Genomic DNA, 17,062 nt, shown 5'->3' with positions numbered 1-17,062 from the left:
TGGTTTATGCTAATAGCCCCCCGAAGCATCTCTCTCTCTCTCGCCCCCCCCCCCTTCCCGATAGATGAATTGTTGGATTAAGCTGTGTTTGTGTTTGAATGTCGGTGTTTCTGTTCTAAAACTAAATCGCCAGTCGTTTTCTCTGTGTTCAAACGTAACGATGCCCAAATGAGGCACGGAACCAAAATATCTTCAGTGTGTTGTACCGTTGTTCCACCACTAGAGGGTAGGATAGCACAAAAAGGTGGATCGGAAAAAAAGTCCTGGATGATGAAAAGTAAGAGGTTGATGAGCGACAAAAACATCACATTTTCTTTGTGTGCAAGTAACGCGTGAAACATCACAGCAGTGAATCATCACAGCACACAGATATGTAGCTAATGTTACTTCTGTTGTTGACGGACAAAATGAGGACATTTGCTGGAAAATATGCCAGTGAGTGTAAACAATTCTGGTAAAGTTCGCAGACGTTCAATGAAAAGAAGAGAGACGAAAACATTGTGCTCTGGCGGACGAATGTGGAGCAAATGGACGTTTGAGTACTCTGGAAAGGTGAGTAACCATTTTGTCCCACATTACACTCGGATGAAGCTCGAAAAGTGTTTATTTCTGATGATGTGATGTCAAAATTTCTGATTTTGGCTCCAAACACGTCAGTTAATTCCTGTTAACTGCTCAGTTTGAATGTTTATTTTTACACAACGTAAGCTTTTACTGGTGTCTTTTAAAGTGGCCATGACGCGTTCGAGCTGCTCCCTTCTTTCTTTTTTTAAACAAAGACCTGTCAGAACCTGTCCGAACCATCTGCGAATGCCCCTTGCTTTTGTAAATCCCCCAGTCAGCTGATTTCTCATTTTGGCCGGTTTGGAATCTGTCATGATGTTTTTCGGGGATTTGTTTTTCGTTTATTTACTTACCTAATGTTTTTGCTCTCAATAACGCGTTTACAAACCCAGTGGTATACGGTCAAGGCTTTTTCTGCTGCCTAACATAATCAAGAAATCATATTTATGCTAAGTTTATGTCATTATACATATATCCCAATGTTATATTTTTAGGAAAGAGTTTTTATCCAATGACGATTCAGCTAGCTTGTGTTGCCAGGCAGATTTCATAGCACTTCAGAATTTCCCGTGCTGACGTCTGTGCTGTGTGAGTGAAGGGTTCTTAGAGTTGATAAAGAGTTCCAATAGCCATCAATAGCCATCAGGTCACGAGTTGGTGACAATCAGGCCTTCTCGTGCGTCGAGTTGCAAACGTGACCTGCGAGAGAGGACACCGCTATGCGGAAATCGACACCAGACAGACCGTTTGAATATCTAAAATATATGAATGCTTTTTTAAGGAAAAGGTGTCGATTTGATTGCCGATATACTTTCAAAGCCATTTTCAAGACGGACCTTTCAAGAGAAGCTCGCTCTCGTGAGCCGAGGTCGTCCAACACCCAGTCGTGCGAAAGGTGTTGTCTGTATATTATTTCTCCAGCCGTGGTGTCATAAAGGATGCTCTTATGAGGGGGAAGAATTATTAGGTGCATGTTCACAATTTGGCTTTAAGGGTGGTCTGGTTAAAACATTCAGACGACATGCCTCTTGTGAGCATCAAAAGTTGTTATTCTGTTATTCTCGAAAATTTAATTTGAGTCATCACATTGGACCAACCCGCATTACTTAAAATGTTTTATTTTAAGCTTCAGGTTCCAGAGATGATCTCGCAACTGATCGGTTACATGTTTTTGATCATTTGGATAATGTGATGCTGAATGCAGAAAAAGTGTGAGCACTTGCAATATCTTGAAGGTGTCAATGAAGGCATGAATTCTGCCAAATTATTGAGAAGGAAGCATGAACATTTTATGGAGAAGATCACGGAAATTTTGGCATGTTGTAATTGTTTGTCTGGAGAAAAGAAAGCAGTGAAATTCCTGCGCATTCCAAAAAAACCAAAAAAAACGTTTCCTGTCTAACCAAAACAACGTGGGCCAGTCCGCTCAGCAGAAATCAGGCAGAACCACTGACCCAGATTCTGCTCTGTGGTCTGGCTGGGACGAGGATTACTTGGCCATTTGTGCAGATGTGCTTCGTCAAATGTAATGTTGCTTTAAAGACCTCGCCGACCTCTTTCTCACACAATTACAAAACCATACATCCACGTCCGCCTTGAAATCTTACCTTTTTGCTTCTTCTCAGAAAGAAAATCAGTCATTAAAGATGATACACGATAGGTCCCGCTCGCTCTATGTTTCTAGCTGAGCACGATAAATTTTGTTTCAAAGGAAAGTGGACTTCCGTTTGGTTTTATGCGTTCGAGCGATCCTTAACGACTTATCCAACTGACGCTAACTTTAAGACTGCGGCGGTGATTGTTTGAGGCTTTCCAGTCACGCTTTGTTGCCGTGTTATGCCTCGCTTCAGCCTTTTCTTTGTATAGATAGGGTGGAATATAGTTCATGTTGTTTCTAGTCGTGTATTACATTTTTGCTATACGACCATTGACGGCTAAAAACGTCAAAGATCCTTTTTTTTTTACTCGGCTGGTAGCGAATGAGTTTTAACTTTTTGTGACACTTTGAGTAACAAAGAAAGGCAGCCAGTGTAATATATGCTATAACGACCTGTCGGAAACATCGGTCGTACCTTTGTACAATGAAGCGTTCGATTAATACACCTGATATCTACTGATTTCAAAACAGATCTTCAGGCCGGACGGAACTGATGGGCAAGCCTGAATAGTGTATATTGAAGTCCGGCCCAGCAGGAATTCACCGCATTGTCCAGATTATTCAATCCGGGTCTGCGTACGACTCTCAACCAGCAGCGATGCTGTTTATTCAGGTTCAAATCATTTACAGTCTAAAAAAAAAAAATAAGTCAACGTCTTTTAAACTGCGCCAGCTGTTCCAACTCGCGCACACAAACACACGCCGAAAATCACTTAAATGTGTGCTTTCTCGTACCTAGCACCAAAAGTATTTGCCTGTTTTTGTGTGAAACCCAAAAAGAAAGACAAAGACACTCAAGTGCCCCAGCGGAAAATTCTTCTGTGGGATTGAATGTGCCAAAATGTTTGGTTGTTGTTTTTGTAGCTCCAAACATCACCATGAGAAGCTGTCGGCAGGTAACAAAGCCAAAATGATTGTTTGGTGATTGTGCTTCATGAGAAAACGTTCTTACTCCGACAACATTGCCTTTTAAACTGACATTTTCATCTTGCCAAATTCCCGTTTTGTGTTGGTGAGCTAAGCTACGTCCATTCCTTCCCTTCAGCCTGGAATGTGGGGGTGGAGGAGGTTTTTTTTTTCTTTCTACTTTTCCAGTGTGAGTCACGGGCATATCTGGTTCACAGAGATGTCGCCACCAGGAAGGGAAGGACTGACCTAATGAGTTCAGTCTGGCTCGAGAGAAAAAGGCAGGAAAGAGGTGAAGGTTTGGCAAAACAGATGAAGGTGGGGGAAGGCAAAAAAAAAAAAAACACACTCAGATGAACAGATTGCTTTTATTTATTGGTACCTGGCGCCTTTATTCACCACCATTATTTCAATCCTTATTTGGGCACAAGACTGGGTGAAGAAAAACAGCTGTGCAGGAAATGGTGGACTCTCAAATGGAAAATGAATTTAAAAAGAGTGCAAAATAAAAAGATGCGAGGAAAACCGTAAACAGCAGAATAAGAAGTCGTGAATTGAAGAGTGGCAGAAAGGGTGGAGGCACAAAAAGTGAAAGAAGAATGAGAGGAATAATGACGGATTTTCAGAAAAGTGCAAAGTCGGACGGACTCCTCCAAACTGGCGGAACGTGGAAACGTCTTCCCTCTGCACTGATGTGTGTGCGTGTTTGTTTGACCCACAGAGCTCCGGTCCGCTCCTTGACGCAAATGTAAACACGCAGCCGTGAAGCAGACGCTGTCCACACCAAAAGGAAGACAAAATGGACTCGAAGACGCCAAGTAACAATCGTCAAGATGGCCCGATGATTCGAAGCGGCAGCTTCTTCAAGGTAAGGATGCTGCGGCTGACGATTGACTTTGTGTCCAAAGAACATTTCGAGCTGTGGAACATGTCGCATTAAGTGTCAGAAGATTTACTTTGAAAATGTCATAAAACGAAGCAAAATCGATTCCATGTCACAACGTAGGACCATGCTTTTTTTTATTTAAAATTTCATGCATTACTTTTCATTTTAAGCAATCCACTTACGTCTGCATCCAAGAAGACTCATTGCAGCTCTGCTTACCTTTTGGCTTTGACAAATTGTTTCCAGCTGGAGCTTGAATGTGACGCGTCTTCACCCAGCCTAGCTTCCAAGTCATGGGCAGGGGAAAGCGCGATGCCGGGTCGTTCATGATGTCAATTCGGCCCACGGCTGTGTCATAAGGTGCCGAAATGGGCTGCTCACAAAAGCTTGACTTGGTTCTGTAATTTTGCCCGTGATGGGCTGGCAAGGCATTGCACAGACACAACTATTTGTAGTTTGAAGCAAGTTACATTTCCAGAAGCCGGAATCAAAAAATGATGAGATGGAAATGGAAACATTGTGCCTCGTACCATCCTCCTCATCTGGCCTTGGTTCATTTGCAATTTTCAGGCTTCATCTTTATATGCTGTGAGCAAGCAACACTCACGGTTCTCTGACATATTCCAATCAAACATTTCAAGATTCACACAACATTGACTCGTGTAGTGCATTGTGTGGATACTGGAACCTCGAACAGAGAGGAACAGAATCCACATAATTGTCAAAATGTTCTTGATTACCGGTCATGTTGCATTTTCATTGCACCACGTTCAGGCCTCACTTGTATGACATAATCTTTTTTGAGCTGAGTGACAAATGTGCAAATTTGGGGGCTGAGCTGTGAGGCAGGAACAGGGTGGACTCTACATGGTCCACTGAGGGAGGGTCTGGAAGCCTGTTTTGAAAGATCCGGTGCCCGGATGTTGGAGAAAGGTACTGGACAATACTGCCCTCTACTGGTCAAAATGGGGAATGTGTTTTGAAAACAATTCACAATATCTCAACGCTCGGCCATATCACAAAAATGATGGGCATTTCAGATCAATTTCAAAATCGTATTTCAAAATCTTTGAACATCTTGCATTACTGAATCTGTTGCCAAATACACAAAACTAACGCCGTTTAAAACCCGTCAACATCCCGTGGCGCCGTTTGAAACGGAGATATTCTGTATTCACAATCCTGTTACGTTGCTGGTGCCAACACCGCGTTACTTCCTACCATTGCAAAAGAGGTGGTGACCCCCAAAAAATGTTCACGAGAGGCATGCAGGAATTTAATTTGAAAGGGTATGCAAACATGTCAGAACAAGAGACTGGAAAACATGGAAATGTCTGAGGTGAAGCGCACACGCAAGTCTAATGCAAACTGAACAGGACGAGACAAGCAAACTGGGAAATATAAAAGACGGAACCATGCGAATATCCCACAATACAGGAACAAAAACAAGAATGGATGCTGTTGAAAGAAGATATGTTGTCGAATGCAACATTTGGACATGTGAGAGTAACAAAAAAAAAAAAAAAGTCCTAATGAACATCCAAAAACGAAGCAGCCAACAATGTTTTCTCACACTTTGGATGTAGGTGTACACACTGCTTTGTGTTTAGTTTCCTGCTTGTCGGAAATTAGACGCACACACACAGGAAGGCTGACCAACCCTTCCCCTTGTTCTCAGTCCGATCAAGCTCATTGTCTTCATCTTATTCGAGCCATTCTCTTGGCTCGGTTGTCGGCTGTTGCCGCTCCTGCTTACGCTGATCTGTCAAAGTTTCTCATTCTTCTTTCTTGCAGCTGATTGATGCATTTGCGCTGGAGATTGGCGAGTTGAAGAAGGAGATGGTTCACACCTCTCCCACAGTGGACCAGGAGCAGGAGCACGTGGACATACAAGGGTACGGTTGCTGTCAACACACGCGCTGTCTCGTCATCAAACGCTTTATTCATCTTAACTTTTTGAAAAAATGAACAAATATTTTGGAGCGAAGCAGGTGGATCAAATCTCTGTTCTGTCCCCCGTCAGGCCGGAGAGCGAGGTGAGTGGTGACGTGAGTGGCATTTATCTGGAGTCCCCCCGACGCGGCAGCGTGCGGTGCGAACGGGATTGTGGATATGACTCATTACGGCGGAGGATGAGCGTGTTGGACAGACTGACTCAAACGCACCCCGTGTGGCTGCTGCTGACAGTCAGCGAAGACGAGGCCACGCACATCCTACTGAAACAGCCGCCGGGGGTGAGGACCACGATCGTTCATATTAAGGAGTTGCGTCAAGTTTCTAACAAATAATCTTCCGTGTTATGGTGCGCAGGTTTTCTTGGTAAGGAAGTCGGTCGCTCTGCAGAGGAAGGTCCTCTCTGTGCATCTGAAAGCGGATCAGGCAGGGAGCTCCATCAGCCACTTCCCCGTCCGAGAGAGCCAGTATAGTGAGTTTCAAGCGCTTTTGATTCTTATGATCATGTGCTTAATTAAAATACAGTGGTGCCCTGAGATGTGAGTAAAAATCATGCCTTGACCATACTTGCGTCACAAAGCATCTTTCCCCATTGAAATGAATGGAAAAGCCATGAAACCGGCCTACCCCCAAAACAGCAATTTTTAGGGAAAGAAATAGCACACTATTCTATTATTAAAATAAAAAATCAATTATTAAGGCGGCACGTCCGCCTCACAGTTCAGAGATCCAGGATTTGTCCTTCCTGTGTGCAGTTTGTGTGGCTTTTCTTCAGGTACTGCGGTTTCCTTCCACGTTCTAAAAATATGTGTGGTCGGTGAATTGATCTCGCTAAATTGTCCCAAGGTATGATTCCATCCATCCATCTTCTGTACCGCTTCTCCTCACCCTGGTATGATTGTGAGTGTAAATGTTTTGTTTGTCTTTGGGTGCCTGGCGATTGGCAACCAGTGCAGGGTTTACCCATCTTTGTGCCCAAAGACAGCTAAGAAAGGCTCCAACATGTCTGCGACACCGATAATTCAAAGTTTTTGCCACACTTTCTCCTTTGATTGCCTTGGCCACTTGGGGGCAGTAAAAGACGGACGTTCGGATGTCCCGTACTGGAGGCTCAGGACTGCAGGAATATTCGTCAAATTGGGACAATGATCCATCGTTGTGCTCAGAGCGCAAATCAACTATCGTGCTACAGTTGATCTCAATCTGTGTGTTAATTGTAATTTTGCTTAACAATATCCATTTTTAATATTTGTTTTCCAGTAACTGTTAATCTAGAAAAAATAGTAGGTTCCTGGTTTGCTACGGTATGGTAATTACTTCACAGACGAATTCTTAAATGTAGTCTTTAATCCTGCCCATCCAGTGGCGTCTCTTCAGTGCCGCTTCCTCTGGTCTTCTACTGCCCCCTGGTGGCCAAGTCACACATACCAAAATGAGAAAAGTGGGACAAACAATGTTTTTTCTTGGGCTGCAGCAAATGTTTACTTTAATCAATATTTCTTTTCGTCTTGCTGAATGTTTGTTGAATCATGATGTGTAATCTGGACTTGGAAGCTACAAGAATTTTGTCTGACGCTGGATCTACATCTGAGCCTTCTGAATCGAGTCCGTGCTTGCTGTGGCCCGTTTATCATCTCATCGTACCTTTGAGGATCATTTTTCGGTTTTCTTCTCAGTGATTATGTTGAGTCGTAGTAGTCGTAGGAGGTTTAGTAGCGCAAAAAAAACCCAAACATTTTCCTACTGGGAAATACATAATATATATTCAAGGTCCAATAGACGTATCCGTTTTTTTAGTTTACGTTGCAATGTCATTGAAGTGAGGGAAGTATCTCCTTGTCAAACGATGATGTCATCTGCACACGTGTGAGGCGAGGGCGTGTCGGCGTTGACATGTGGGTCATCTGCTCAATCGGGACTCAACATTGCATTCCATCGATATGTTTTTTTTCTGTACGACAGACACTGTTGACGGTTGCGCAAAGCCGAGATGAAAGCGAAAACATTCACTTTCACGTCCACGCCAGTACTTCATGGCAGAACCCCGCTTATACGAAAGTCGGGGATGATATTATGTTCGTATTTGTGTTGTGTCTTCATTGTTACATTTCGATGGAAAACAATTCACCTCTTCATGTTTGATTGCTTTGTAGCATTTTCTCTTGATGGATCTGGGATCAGCTTTGCAGATCTTTTCCGTCTGGTGGCTTTCTACTGTATAAGCAGGTACTTTTGTGTATTCATTCATGTGACGCAATCCTACTGGGGGTGGGGGGGGGGGATTAATGCAAAATCTGTGTTCCGTCTCCTTTGTCAGTTCTTACATATTACAACAATTCAGGTCATACGAAAATGCGACGACAGAACCGCGGAATCTCAAATGAAAATGTTGATTCATGTTCATATTATACGCCATAAAACTTTGATTGACATAATAATGCAAAATTCATCGAACAGGATCATCAGAGCGTTGAGGAAAATGATTGACAGAGTCATTAGATAAATATCAATTAGTTTTTGATATGTTCAAATTTATGAATATTATTTCTTCATTTTGTATTTCTGGTGACTTTAGGGATGTGTTGCCCATCCCTCTCAAGCTCCCGGAAGCCATCGCCTCTGCCAAGACACAAAAGGAACTGGAAGAAGTGGCTCAACTTGGACCAGGTAGTCCAATCCAGTCAATTGACAGAAATATCTTTCCAATATTTTGAATTCACTTATTAGAATTTTTTTTTTCAAAGCGCTAGAAATTCCTTAGCCAGTCAGCGACCAAAGCGTTCAATCGAGTCGCATTCATCCAAAGGATGAGAGAGATCAAAGGGGAGGAGCTAGTTGGAGAGTCAAAGCGACACGACATGACTTTGTCTCGTCTCAACATTTCGCGCATCTCCACAAGATCAGTCAAAATTTGCAAACCCACGAGCCTTTTGAATAAATGTGTGCTGAAACCCCCCCGAAATAGGCGGAATGACGCAACTCGGCGTCACGCCGTTATTGGACTTGCATTCCGGCGAATGGAGGTGGTTGTTGGCCTCAAATGAATGCCTCTTCTCTTGCCATCTTTACATTTTTGTGAAAAAGACTTTTGTGATGTTCTGAACTTGCCCGTGAGATTTATGAACATATTAAAAAAGGGGCCGTGTCTTAGGCAGGGCAAGTACACAACATTTTCCATCGAAATGTTCTTTGCATCAAAAGCTGACTGCTGAACTACACCCAGTTTTTTGTTCCGGTTGCGCGCATGAACCCTCACGAATGCCACAGGCCTCAAATTCCAGCCACAGACGGACCGACGTGCGACAGCAGCTGTGCAGTAATGCAACAGTTTACGTTTCCTTTTTTAGCCTGACGTCCGTGTCGTCGCTGAGGCGAATATTGTACACGGTGCACGCCAACCTTTGCTCGCCTTTTTTCAACTTGGTCAAAGTGTCCTTTTTTGGAAGGATTTGTCCTACCTTACAATCGAATCTCTCTCTTCAGAGAGCAATCGAAGGAATTTAACATCAAAGAAGGACATACTGTCATTTTTTTTTTAGCGCTCAGTTATTTATTCACTTAGAATAAGCGATCAATAACGCAGAAACAACACGGCACGTCACTCTATCTCGATTGAAAGAGTACAAAGCTGAAAGGGCAATGGAGGAAGTGGAAATGTGTCCACTCCGTTTGCGAGTGCCCGCCCACTCCGTGAATAACATTGGCGACTCCCTCTCTGTGGCTTTATGACGCACCGACTGGATCACAGCAAAGAGGCACAGAACTGAGTCACTGATCGGCTCCAGCAAGAAGAAGGAACGCACACATTGAAACTTGAAAGGCAACCTTTGAACCGGTGGTAAGAAAGACATGAGATTGAGGTTGTGCGCTCACTCGCATTCCTGCTCTGATGATCTGCGTGCCAAAGAAGTTTCTTGAATGTCTTCGCTGTGATTTATGCCGGTCAGCATTTGAGCGCTTGCGTCTCTCCTGCAGGTTTTTGGGACTCTGCTCTGTGCAGCCAGCGTCCTCGCGCCCGCCCTCCCCGTCGACCTTCAAGCCGAACTCTCAGCCCCCAACGGACGAGCCGGGCCAGCGAGGACGAGGGGTCGCAGCCGAGTCGTACCGGACCCCAGTGTGACAGCGCGCCGCCGACATTACGTCAGCGGGCTCCTTCCTCTCGGAGTGAGAAAAGGCATTCCAACGCTCCGCTGTGCTTTGTCAGCCCACTGTTTTTCCAGACTCGTCAGCGCCGCCACTCTGAAGAAGATCCGTGTTCACATGAGACTTCCGCACCCGAAAACGGCGGCCGAGAGAGCGAGCAGCCCCCGGAGCAGATTAAAGTGACCCGCAAATTGCACCCGCCCCCTCGACCTCCCCCACCTCGCTTGATGCAGCGCAGGCGGCCCGCCCCACCTCCACCCGGGCCTCCGGCGCTGACCGCCCGACCGAAAAGTACGCCAACGGCCATTCCTGTGTCTTCGAGGCAGCAGCACGCCCCCACCAGGCGCCCGGCTCCGCCCCCCCCTCCCACGGCCGCTCGACACAGCGGCCCGCTCAAAGGTTCCCCGAGATCACCGATCCCCGTGCCTTCCAACCCGCCGCCTCCGAGACCGAACAAGCCCGTCGTGGCCCAGCACTGCCACATTGCCCTCGATGACGAGACCATCGCCAAAGCTTTGTCTCGAGTCGAGCCACCCGCTTCGGCTCCGGATGATGTTCCGCGGGAGAACAGCGGCGTGAGAAGACTTCAACGTCTCAGCGACATGAGCGTGTCGACTTCCTCCTCGGATTCTTTGGATTATTCACAGTCTCCCGGTCCCGGGTTCTCCCTGGACCTCGACTCCGGCCGGTCATGCCATCTTAACCATCGAGACGCCGTCGAGGACTCGAGTGAGGAGGAGGATGATGATGATGATGATGAAGGTGAAGAGGAAGTGGAGGAGGACTATGGGGTGGGCCTCGAGGCTGATTTGGAAATGCGTCTCCGTCCTTCCTTTAAAGCAAGAAGACGCAGGGTGGGTGTGAGCCTGAGTGGGGGATCATTTATTCTTCCCCGGGCTTTGAAAGGACGCTTACGCAAGGTCAGCGGTATGCTCACCTCCTTGATGACTCCAGAGAGACGGGCAGTGAAAAAGATAGCCGAGCTGTCGAGGGATAAAAGTTCCTATTTTGGCTCGCTGGTCCAGGACTACATCGGCTTTGTTCAGGAGAATCGCGGTTGCCACACCTCCGGAGAGGATTTTCTGCAGACACTCAGGCAGTTTATGACGCAGATGAAAGCTTACCTGTGCCAAAGCTCTGAGCTGGACCCGCCGATCGAGTCGCTCATCCCTGAAGATATGATTGGTAAGGCGTTGGTTTGATCAGATGTCTTTGAACGCATCGTGGTGTCAAAAGAAGCGTTTGTTGTTGCAAAGTCAATGTGTGCGTCACGTTTTCTTGACGCAAACGTGTGAGCGGTGAGTCACTCGGTATCGCTTCTCTAAGATGGGAGACCAGACCCGATAATTTAGGAAGTAAAGGTCAGTGGCGGCTCATCAATAGTGGGCGCCGGCCTCCCGCTCAGATGAGTCACATTGAAAGGGACGAAAATAGAACGATAAAAATGAAATGTTCTCGTAAAAATGTGGAAAAAAGTTTCATCGGAGTTACCGTTGAAGCAAGACGTCATTTTCTGTCTGGCTCCGAGCGTTGCCACAGGGATGTGGTGGCCATATTGGATGTGGCGCAGGCTTCTGCAATGTGTCCAGTCTTACCTCAGTGAAGAAGCTTCAACATATTTCAAGAGGAGTAAAAGTGGCTCTTGAACATACTGACTGAATTTGTTTGCAACAAAATGACAGACGTGCAAGTGACACGCCACGCTTTTCGGTTAGTGTTGTGTCCTGTGAAGGAATGGGGGCCTCGTTACAGCAAATAGCTTTGTCTGTAAAGTGTGAACATTTTTGGTAAAGGACAATAATTAAAATGATCCAAATGGATTAAAACATCTTCTACAATAGTAATTATTTGTTCCTGGGATTCAAACTAATGGAAGTGTTTTCATGTGCTTCGGAGCTCGGTTTGAGTACAGGCAGGGCAGCGGAGATGTGTCCAGTGACGTCTTCTATTCTTGGCATCCACGTGTTGGTATATTTTTTTTTTCTCTGCCCATTGCTGAGATCTGAGGGTCGACTAGAAGGCAGGCATTATTGAATTAAATCAATGTTCTCTGTGACATTGGCTGGCAAATATGTGGTCAACATATTTGAGCACCATGATGTGACAAGGGCACTTGCATGAATATGTCAACGACTTTTCACAATTCACCGTTGTTCAGTGTCGACAATAACAGCAACGCTTTGTTCACAAAAGAAGTGATCCATTCTATTTGTTCAAACAGACACTTAATCCATAAAGTGTCCAATAGCATAAATCAACATGCGGAAAGAAAAGCAGAAGCGGATGGAGCGAAGCTTATTAACATTCTCCACAATGCAGAACTGAAGCAAATTGAAACCGGACAGAACCAAGTGAAAAAAAAATGGAGATTTATTGAGCATATTTTCCGAGCTATAGAGCGCCCCTAGTGGTGAAAGAAAAATCCACAGAAAAAACGCACCGTTGTATTAGCCGCACGGTTCAAAATTGAGGAAAAAAGTAGCGGCTTATTCTCTGGAAAATACGGCACTTTTATGAAATGTTGGAAGGGAATATTGTTAAACTAGCCGTGTTTGAAGTTTGAATTTTTGTTCAATGAGCTGTTGATACAATTTATAAGCTACATTTTGATCATCATGCTTTATGTGCTGAACTGGAAATTTAACAGTTTACGGTGCTGCCGCAAAAGTTGCTCAATGGGACTTTTTGGGAGAAGTGGATGAATCATCTGAATAAGTTGACGAATCAAGACAGCTTTTGGAGTCAGCACCTTTTGAACATGAAATTAATTGAAATATAATATAATATATATAATATTATATTGTATATTATATATTATAATATATAAAAAAAAACCCAGAAAATGCTCTTTGTGATGTTGTAGCTCGTCCCCAATGACTCAATCTTGATGGTCATAAATTGCTCAACTGTTAACGCCACACGACAAGAATGTGCTGTTCAACGCTCAAAATGTTGTGTGATGTTTCATCTTCAACAGAACAGGTGCTGGAAAAAGCCATGCACAAGTGTGTGCTGAAGCCTCTGAAGACTTTCATCGACGTGGCCTTACATGACTTCCAGGTGAGAGATGAGATCATCTTACATTTGCTCTCACCGTGTCAGCGGGCCATGACGAGGACAAATGGAAAGTCTGCGGTTAAATAATGCGGTGGGGACATTTGGAGGTTCAATTGATTTTTGGGGGTTTTTAATAGGTGAACAGTGGCGATTGGCAGCAGATGAAAGAGAATTTGGCCTTGGCTAAATCCAAGAGGCCTCAGGAGCTCGGAGTGGACGGTGCGGTGCCGCCTGACGCCGTGGCCATTGAAAAGATTCGACATAAATTCCTAAAGATGAGGAAGATGTACTCACCTGAGAAAAAGGTGTCGCTGCTGTTACGCGTGTGCAAGCTCATCTACACCATCATGCAGGACAACTCAGGTAGAGCGAAAACGTTTGAAGACGGCGCCTCGTGGAAATTCGTATCGCTCAGCTTCGGCGTAAACGTGTCGCCTCCAAGTCTGACCTGCATTCACGCCTGCTTCCTTCCAGGGAGGATGTACGGGGCTGATGACTTCCTGCCCATGCTGACGTATGTGGTCGCGCAGTGTGACATGCCTGAGCTGGACATGGACATCCAGTACATGATGGAGCTGTTGGATCCGTCTCTTCTTCGAGGAGAAGGTCAAATGAATTTTTGGCTTCTAACTCCGTCAATGGCCGCCAACGAGTTCATATTCGTAGTTGAGTGTTTTTGGAGGTGTGATTTAATTGAAGACTCTTATCAGACCAAGTCTAGAATTGCCACTGCCAACTAGTGGAGTGGATGTGCAATTACGCAGAAATCAAAAGAAAGCATGTTCCGACAGGCCCCCCCGCCCCCGCCCCACAATTTGAGAAGCGCTGCAATAATAGCTGCTGTGAAGGCTAAACTGACAATTTCTTTGTCGTCTCTTGCTGCTGCAAATGATTTTCAGTTTTTGTACCTGAAGTGAAACCCGGTGATCTTTAACAAAACAGCTGAACTTGAGGAAATTCCAATCCGTTGGACTTGAATGGGCTGCAACAATTTCAGAGGGAAAAGAGTCAAACCGCTTCCAGAATGTCTGCCAACCTGTCTGCCTTTCTTAGCTGGAAAATCGCTGCGGGACGAATAGCCGTGCACGGAGAGCATATTTCATGATTCAACTGAGAAATGCTTCGTGGCTAAAACGCAAAACGTGAAATTGATTTCAAGCAATTAAAAAGTGGCCTATTTGTAATAATTCTTCCCAGTCTCTTCTCATTTTGCATCTCTTCTATCGTAGGAGGTTACTATCTGACAAGTGCCTACGGGGCGATGGCCCTCATCAAGAATTTTCAGGAGGAGCAAGCAGCAAGGGTGCTGAGCTCCGAGGCCAGAAACACGCTACATCAGTGGCACCGTCGGCGCACTGCTCAGCGTTCGGCTCCCACCGTGGATGACTTCCAGGTAGCACACCTGACCTGATCCCAGGCTGTGAGTTGTTGCAATTTCAAATAGATCCCAACTTCTTCTGACTTTGAATGATGCAATCCATCCCAAAAAAAAACTCAACTCAAACTTTATGGACCAAAGTATTCGCCCAACTGCCCATTACAAGGCGTCAGGTCCTTAAATATTTGGACATTGACAGCAAAAACGGAGGCCTGTGTTCCCAATTTTTGAACTGAAGTGCCACTTTACATTTATCCAAGTATCACGATTGAAAAGTGCAAGATAGGAAAAAAAACTCCTCCAATCACAGTGCTCAACATGGTATTGAAAGTATCGATACGCTTTCATCGTATCGATACTTGCTATCGACACAAAAAGTATCGTGATATTTTTTTACTAGCCCTCGTAAATAAGGCCTCCATGGGTGATTTCAAAGGTGAAAACTATTCCTGACACGTTTCGGCTCACATTCAACGCAAACCTCTTAATAATCTCTTGATTTATGTCAAAATGTCACTGCCATTTCTGTGATAATAAAGTCCCGCCATCAGCACAAACGTACCAGCATTGATTTATAAAGTTGTTGCCCAAAACTCATGTCCACTTGGTATATTTGTAGTTCTCAGTAATAATCAGAGCACATGAGATTTCAGACCAGAATCTTGTGTCCATTGACATTAAATGTGAGCGATTCAAAGTTGCATGCCAGAATGAAGGCTTTCCTGCATGCTGGTTTGAATTTCTTACTCCCGATGTCATAACACCTGATTTTTGTTGCTCTCCTTAAGAACTTTCTACGTTTAGCCCTGCAAGATGTGGATACGGGCTGCACCGGGAAAACCTTAATGGTCCATTCCTACACCACGACAGAAGAGGTCTGCTCACTTTGCGCTTACAAATTCAAGATCTCAGAGCCTGACGACTACGCTCTCTTTCTGGTCACCGACGACACCTGCCAGCAACTGGCCCCGGACACGCACCCGCAACAAATAAAAGCGGAGCTTCACAGCCGACCCCGAGCAAAGACCTTCCATTTTGTCTACAGAAGGCTGCCTAATCTAAACCTTTCTATTCCTGCCTGCATTATTGATGTTCAAGTTGAGCAATGAGGGAATATTTCCCGAGCGGCAGCACTTGAATCGCTGATATTCAATTTGCGTTGTGTTGCTTAAACAAACAAGCGTGACTGATGATGTTTTTTAAGGAGCTGCCAAGTGGGAGGTTGGACTCATAGTGAGCATTTGAAAATGTATTACGGCAAAACTCATTTGTTCATGGCAAGTGTGAGCAAAGTTACTGTACGTTGTACGTTAATGATTTAATGACAGGTCATGCAAAATGTTGATTTGCAGGAAATTTGGAAGTTGAGATGCGGAAGAAAGTAGTTTTGGTTTGTTTTGGGATATTTGGATGTGCAGATGGTCTGAAAGTTGCAATTATGAAATGAGAAAGCATTTTATGTATTTAACGTGTTAATTAACTGCTGTAATTTCATTCTGCCTTCAAAATGAAGTTTCAAATAGTGTAAGCTACTGCAATCATTCACGTCACCAAGTGATGAGCCATCTTAAAGGGGAAGTCAACCCAAAAATTGTCTCGCTACCGGACGAAACAAAAATGGCATTCTGGATAAAAGCGCATTTGCAAACTGAGTTAAGCAGCAAAAGCCAAACGTTTATCGCCATCTCAGGGAGCGGCCATTTTGTTGCTTTATGACATCACAGTTGCTCAGGGCTCAAGCTTGCAACCAATCATAGCTAAGCTTTAGGAAATCAGTAGAGCCGCGATTGGTCGTTACCTGAGCAACTTTGATGTAATTTTCAGAAGTGACAAAATGGCCTCCCCTGAGATGACCAAAAAACAGGTGTGTTTGGCTGCTTTGACTCACATCTCATTCATGCAATATTAATCAGAATGCCGTGGAAGTGCAGAGAACATTTTATTGCAAAGAATTTTGGGGGGGGTTGACTTCCCCTTTAATGAACAGGAACCATGTAAAACACATATAATGACTATTGTAACTATTAATGTTTTACTCGTGTTTATAAACAATTGCTGGTCAATTGTGACTTATCTTACTATGAATACATGCTTTATGTTCAAATGTTTTTTTATTTTATATCAAGATCTCTAAGATAACAAAGATTCGTGTTCTCAAGTAACAGTTCTGTAATGGACTGATGCAGGACTTTGTTTTGCCAACTGCCAGAATATGTATTCCTTCATAACTATACTGGCAAAAATGTGTTCTACTCATACTAGCTACAGTTTCTCAAAACGGTCCCAAGAATACACACAGCTTGAATGGTTCTTGTTCACCTGATAGGTTAGTGCCAGAATGTGTGTCCTCTCCGTTTGTCTGGAAAAGAGGAAACCTGAAGAAATAAAGCATTTTTGATATCAAGTGCAAATGTGCATAGCTTTCGAGCTATTTCGGCCGAATTATTTACTTACGTGTTAAATTGTATAATGAATAATTCACTGAATAAAATGCAAGTGCAAGCACTTTTTTTTGTTT

The 17,062-nt window shown here is 44.4% G+C and overlaps 1 protein-coding gene across 2 annotated transcripts; it reads left to right on the top strand.

Annotated features, from left to right (window-relative positions):
• Positions 1-305: 305 nt before the first annotated feature.
• Positions 306-17,049, top strand: rin2b (Ras and Rab interactor 2b). Of its 2 annotated transcripts, XM_088301977.1 has the most exons (13): positions 306-552; positions 3,849-3,995; positions 5,808-5,908; positions 6,037-6,247; positions 6,324-6,438; positions 8,120-8,192; positions 8,542-8,633; positions 9,942-11,294; positions 13,087-13,169; positions 13,304-13,529; positions 13,641-13,772; positions 14,396-14,559; positions 15,333-17,049. In XM_088301977.1, exons 2-13 carry the CDS (start codon positions 3,927-3,929, stop codon positions 15,651-15,653), a joined length of 2,940 nt encoding a protein of 979 aa, XP_088158103.1. In that variant the 5' UTR covers positions 306-552; positions 3,849-3,926; the 3' UTR covers positions 15,654-17,049. The 2 variants fall into 2 exon arrangements, with proteins under 2 accessions (XP_088158103.1, XP_088158102.1); XM_088301976.1 differs by lacking the exons at positions 306-552; positions 3,849-3,995; positions 5,808-5,908; positions 6,037-6,247; positions 6,324-6,438 and adding an exon at positions 7,902-8,041.
• The last annotated feature ends 13 nt before the right edge of the window (positions 17,050-17,062 follow it).

This window comes from Idiotropiscis lumnitzeri, chromosome 8, assembly GCF_059441095.1.
Source record: "Idiotropiscis lumnitzeri isolate Australia: NSW breed Sydney's pygmy pipehorse chromosome 8, RoL_Ilum_1.0, whole genome shotgun sequence".
Lineage (NCBI taxonomy): Eukaryota > Metazoa > Chordata > Actinopteri > Syngnathiformes > Syngnathidae > Idiotropiscis > Idiotropiscis lumnitzeri.
Note: the sequence above shows the minus strand (reverse complement) of the source record. Positions and strands in the feature narration are given on the sequence as shown.

Bases quoted from the DNA above. Each gene is read 5' to 3' on its own strand.
- rin2b (XM_088301977.1), top strand. From the start codon at position 3,927: ATGGACTCGAAGACGCCAAGTAACAATCGTCAAGATGGCCCGATGATT. The intron at 3,996-5,807 runs GTAAGGATGCTG...TCTTTCTTGCAG, and splicing joins GAAGCGGCAGCTTCTTCAAG to CTGATTGATGCATTTGCGCT. The intron at 11,295-13,086 runs GTAAGGCGTTGG...CATCTTCAACAG, and splicing joins CATCCCTGAAGATATGATTG to AACAGGTGCTGGAAAAAGCC.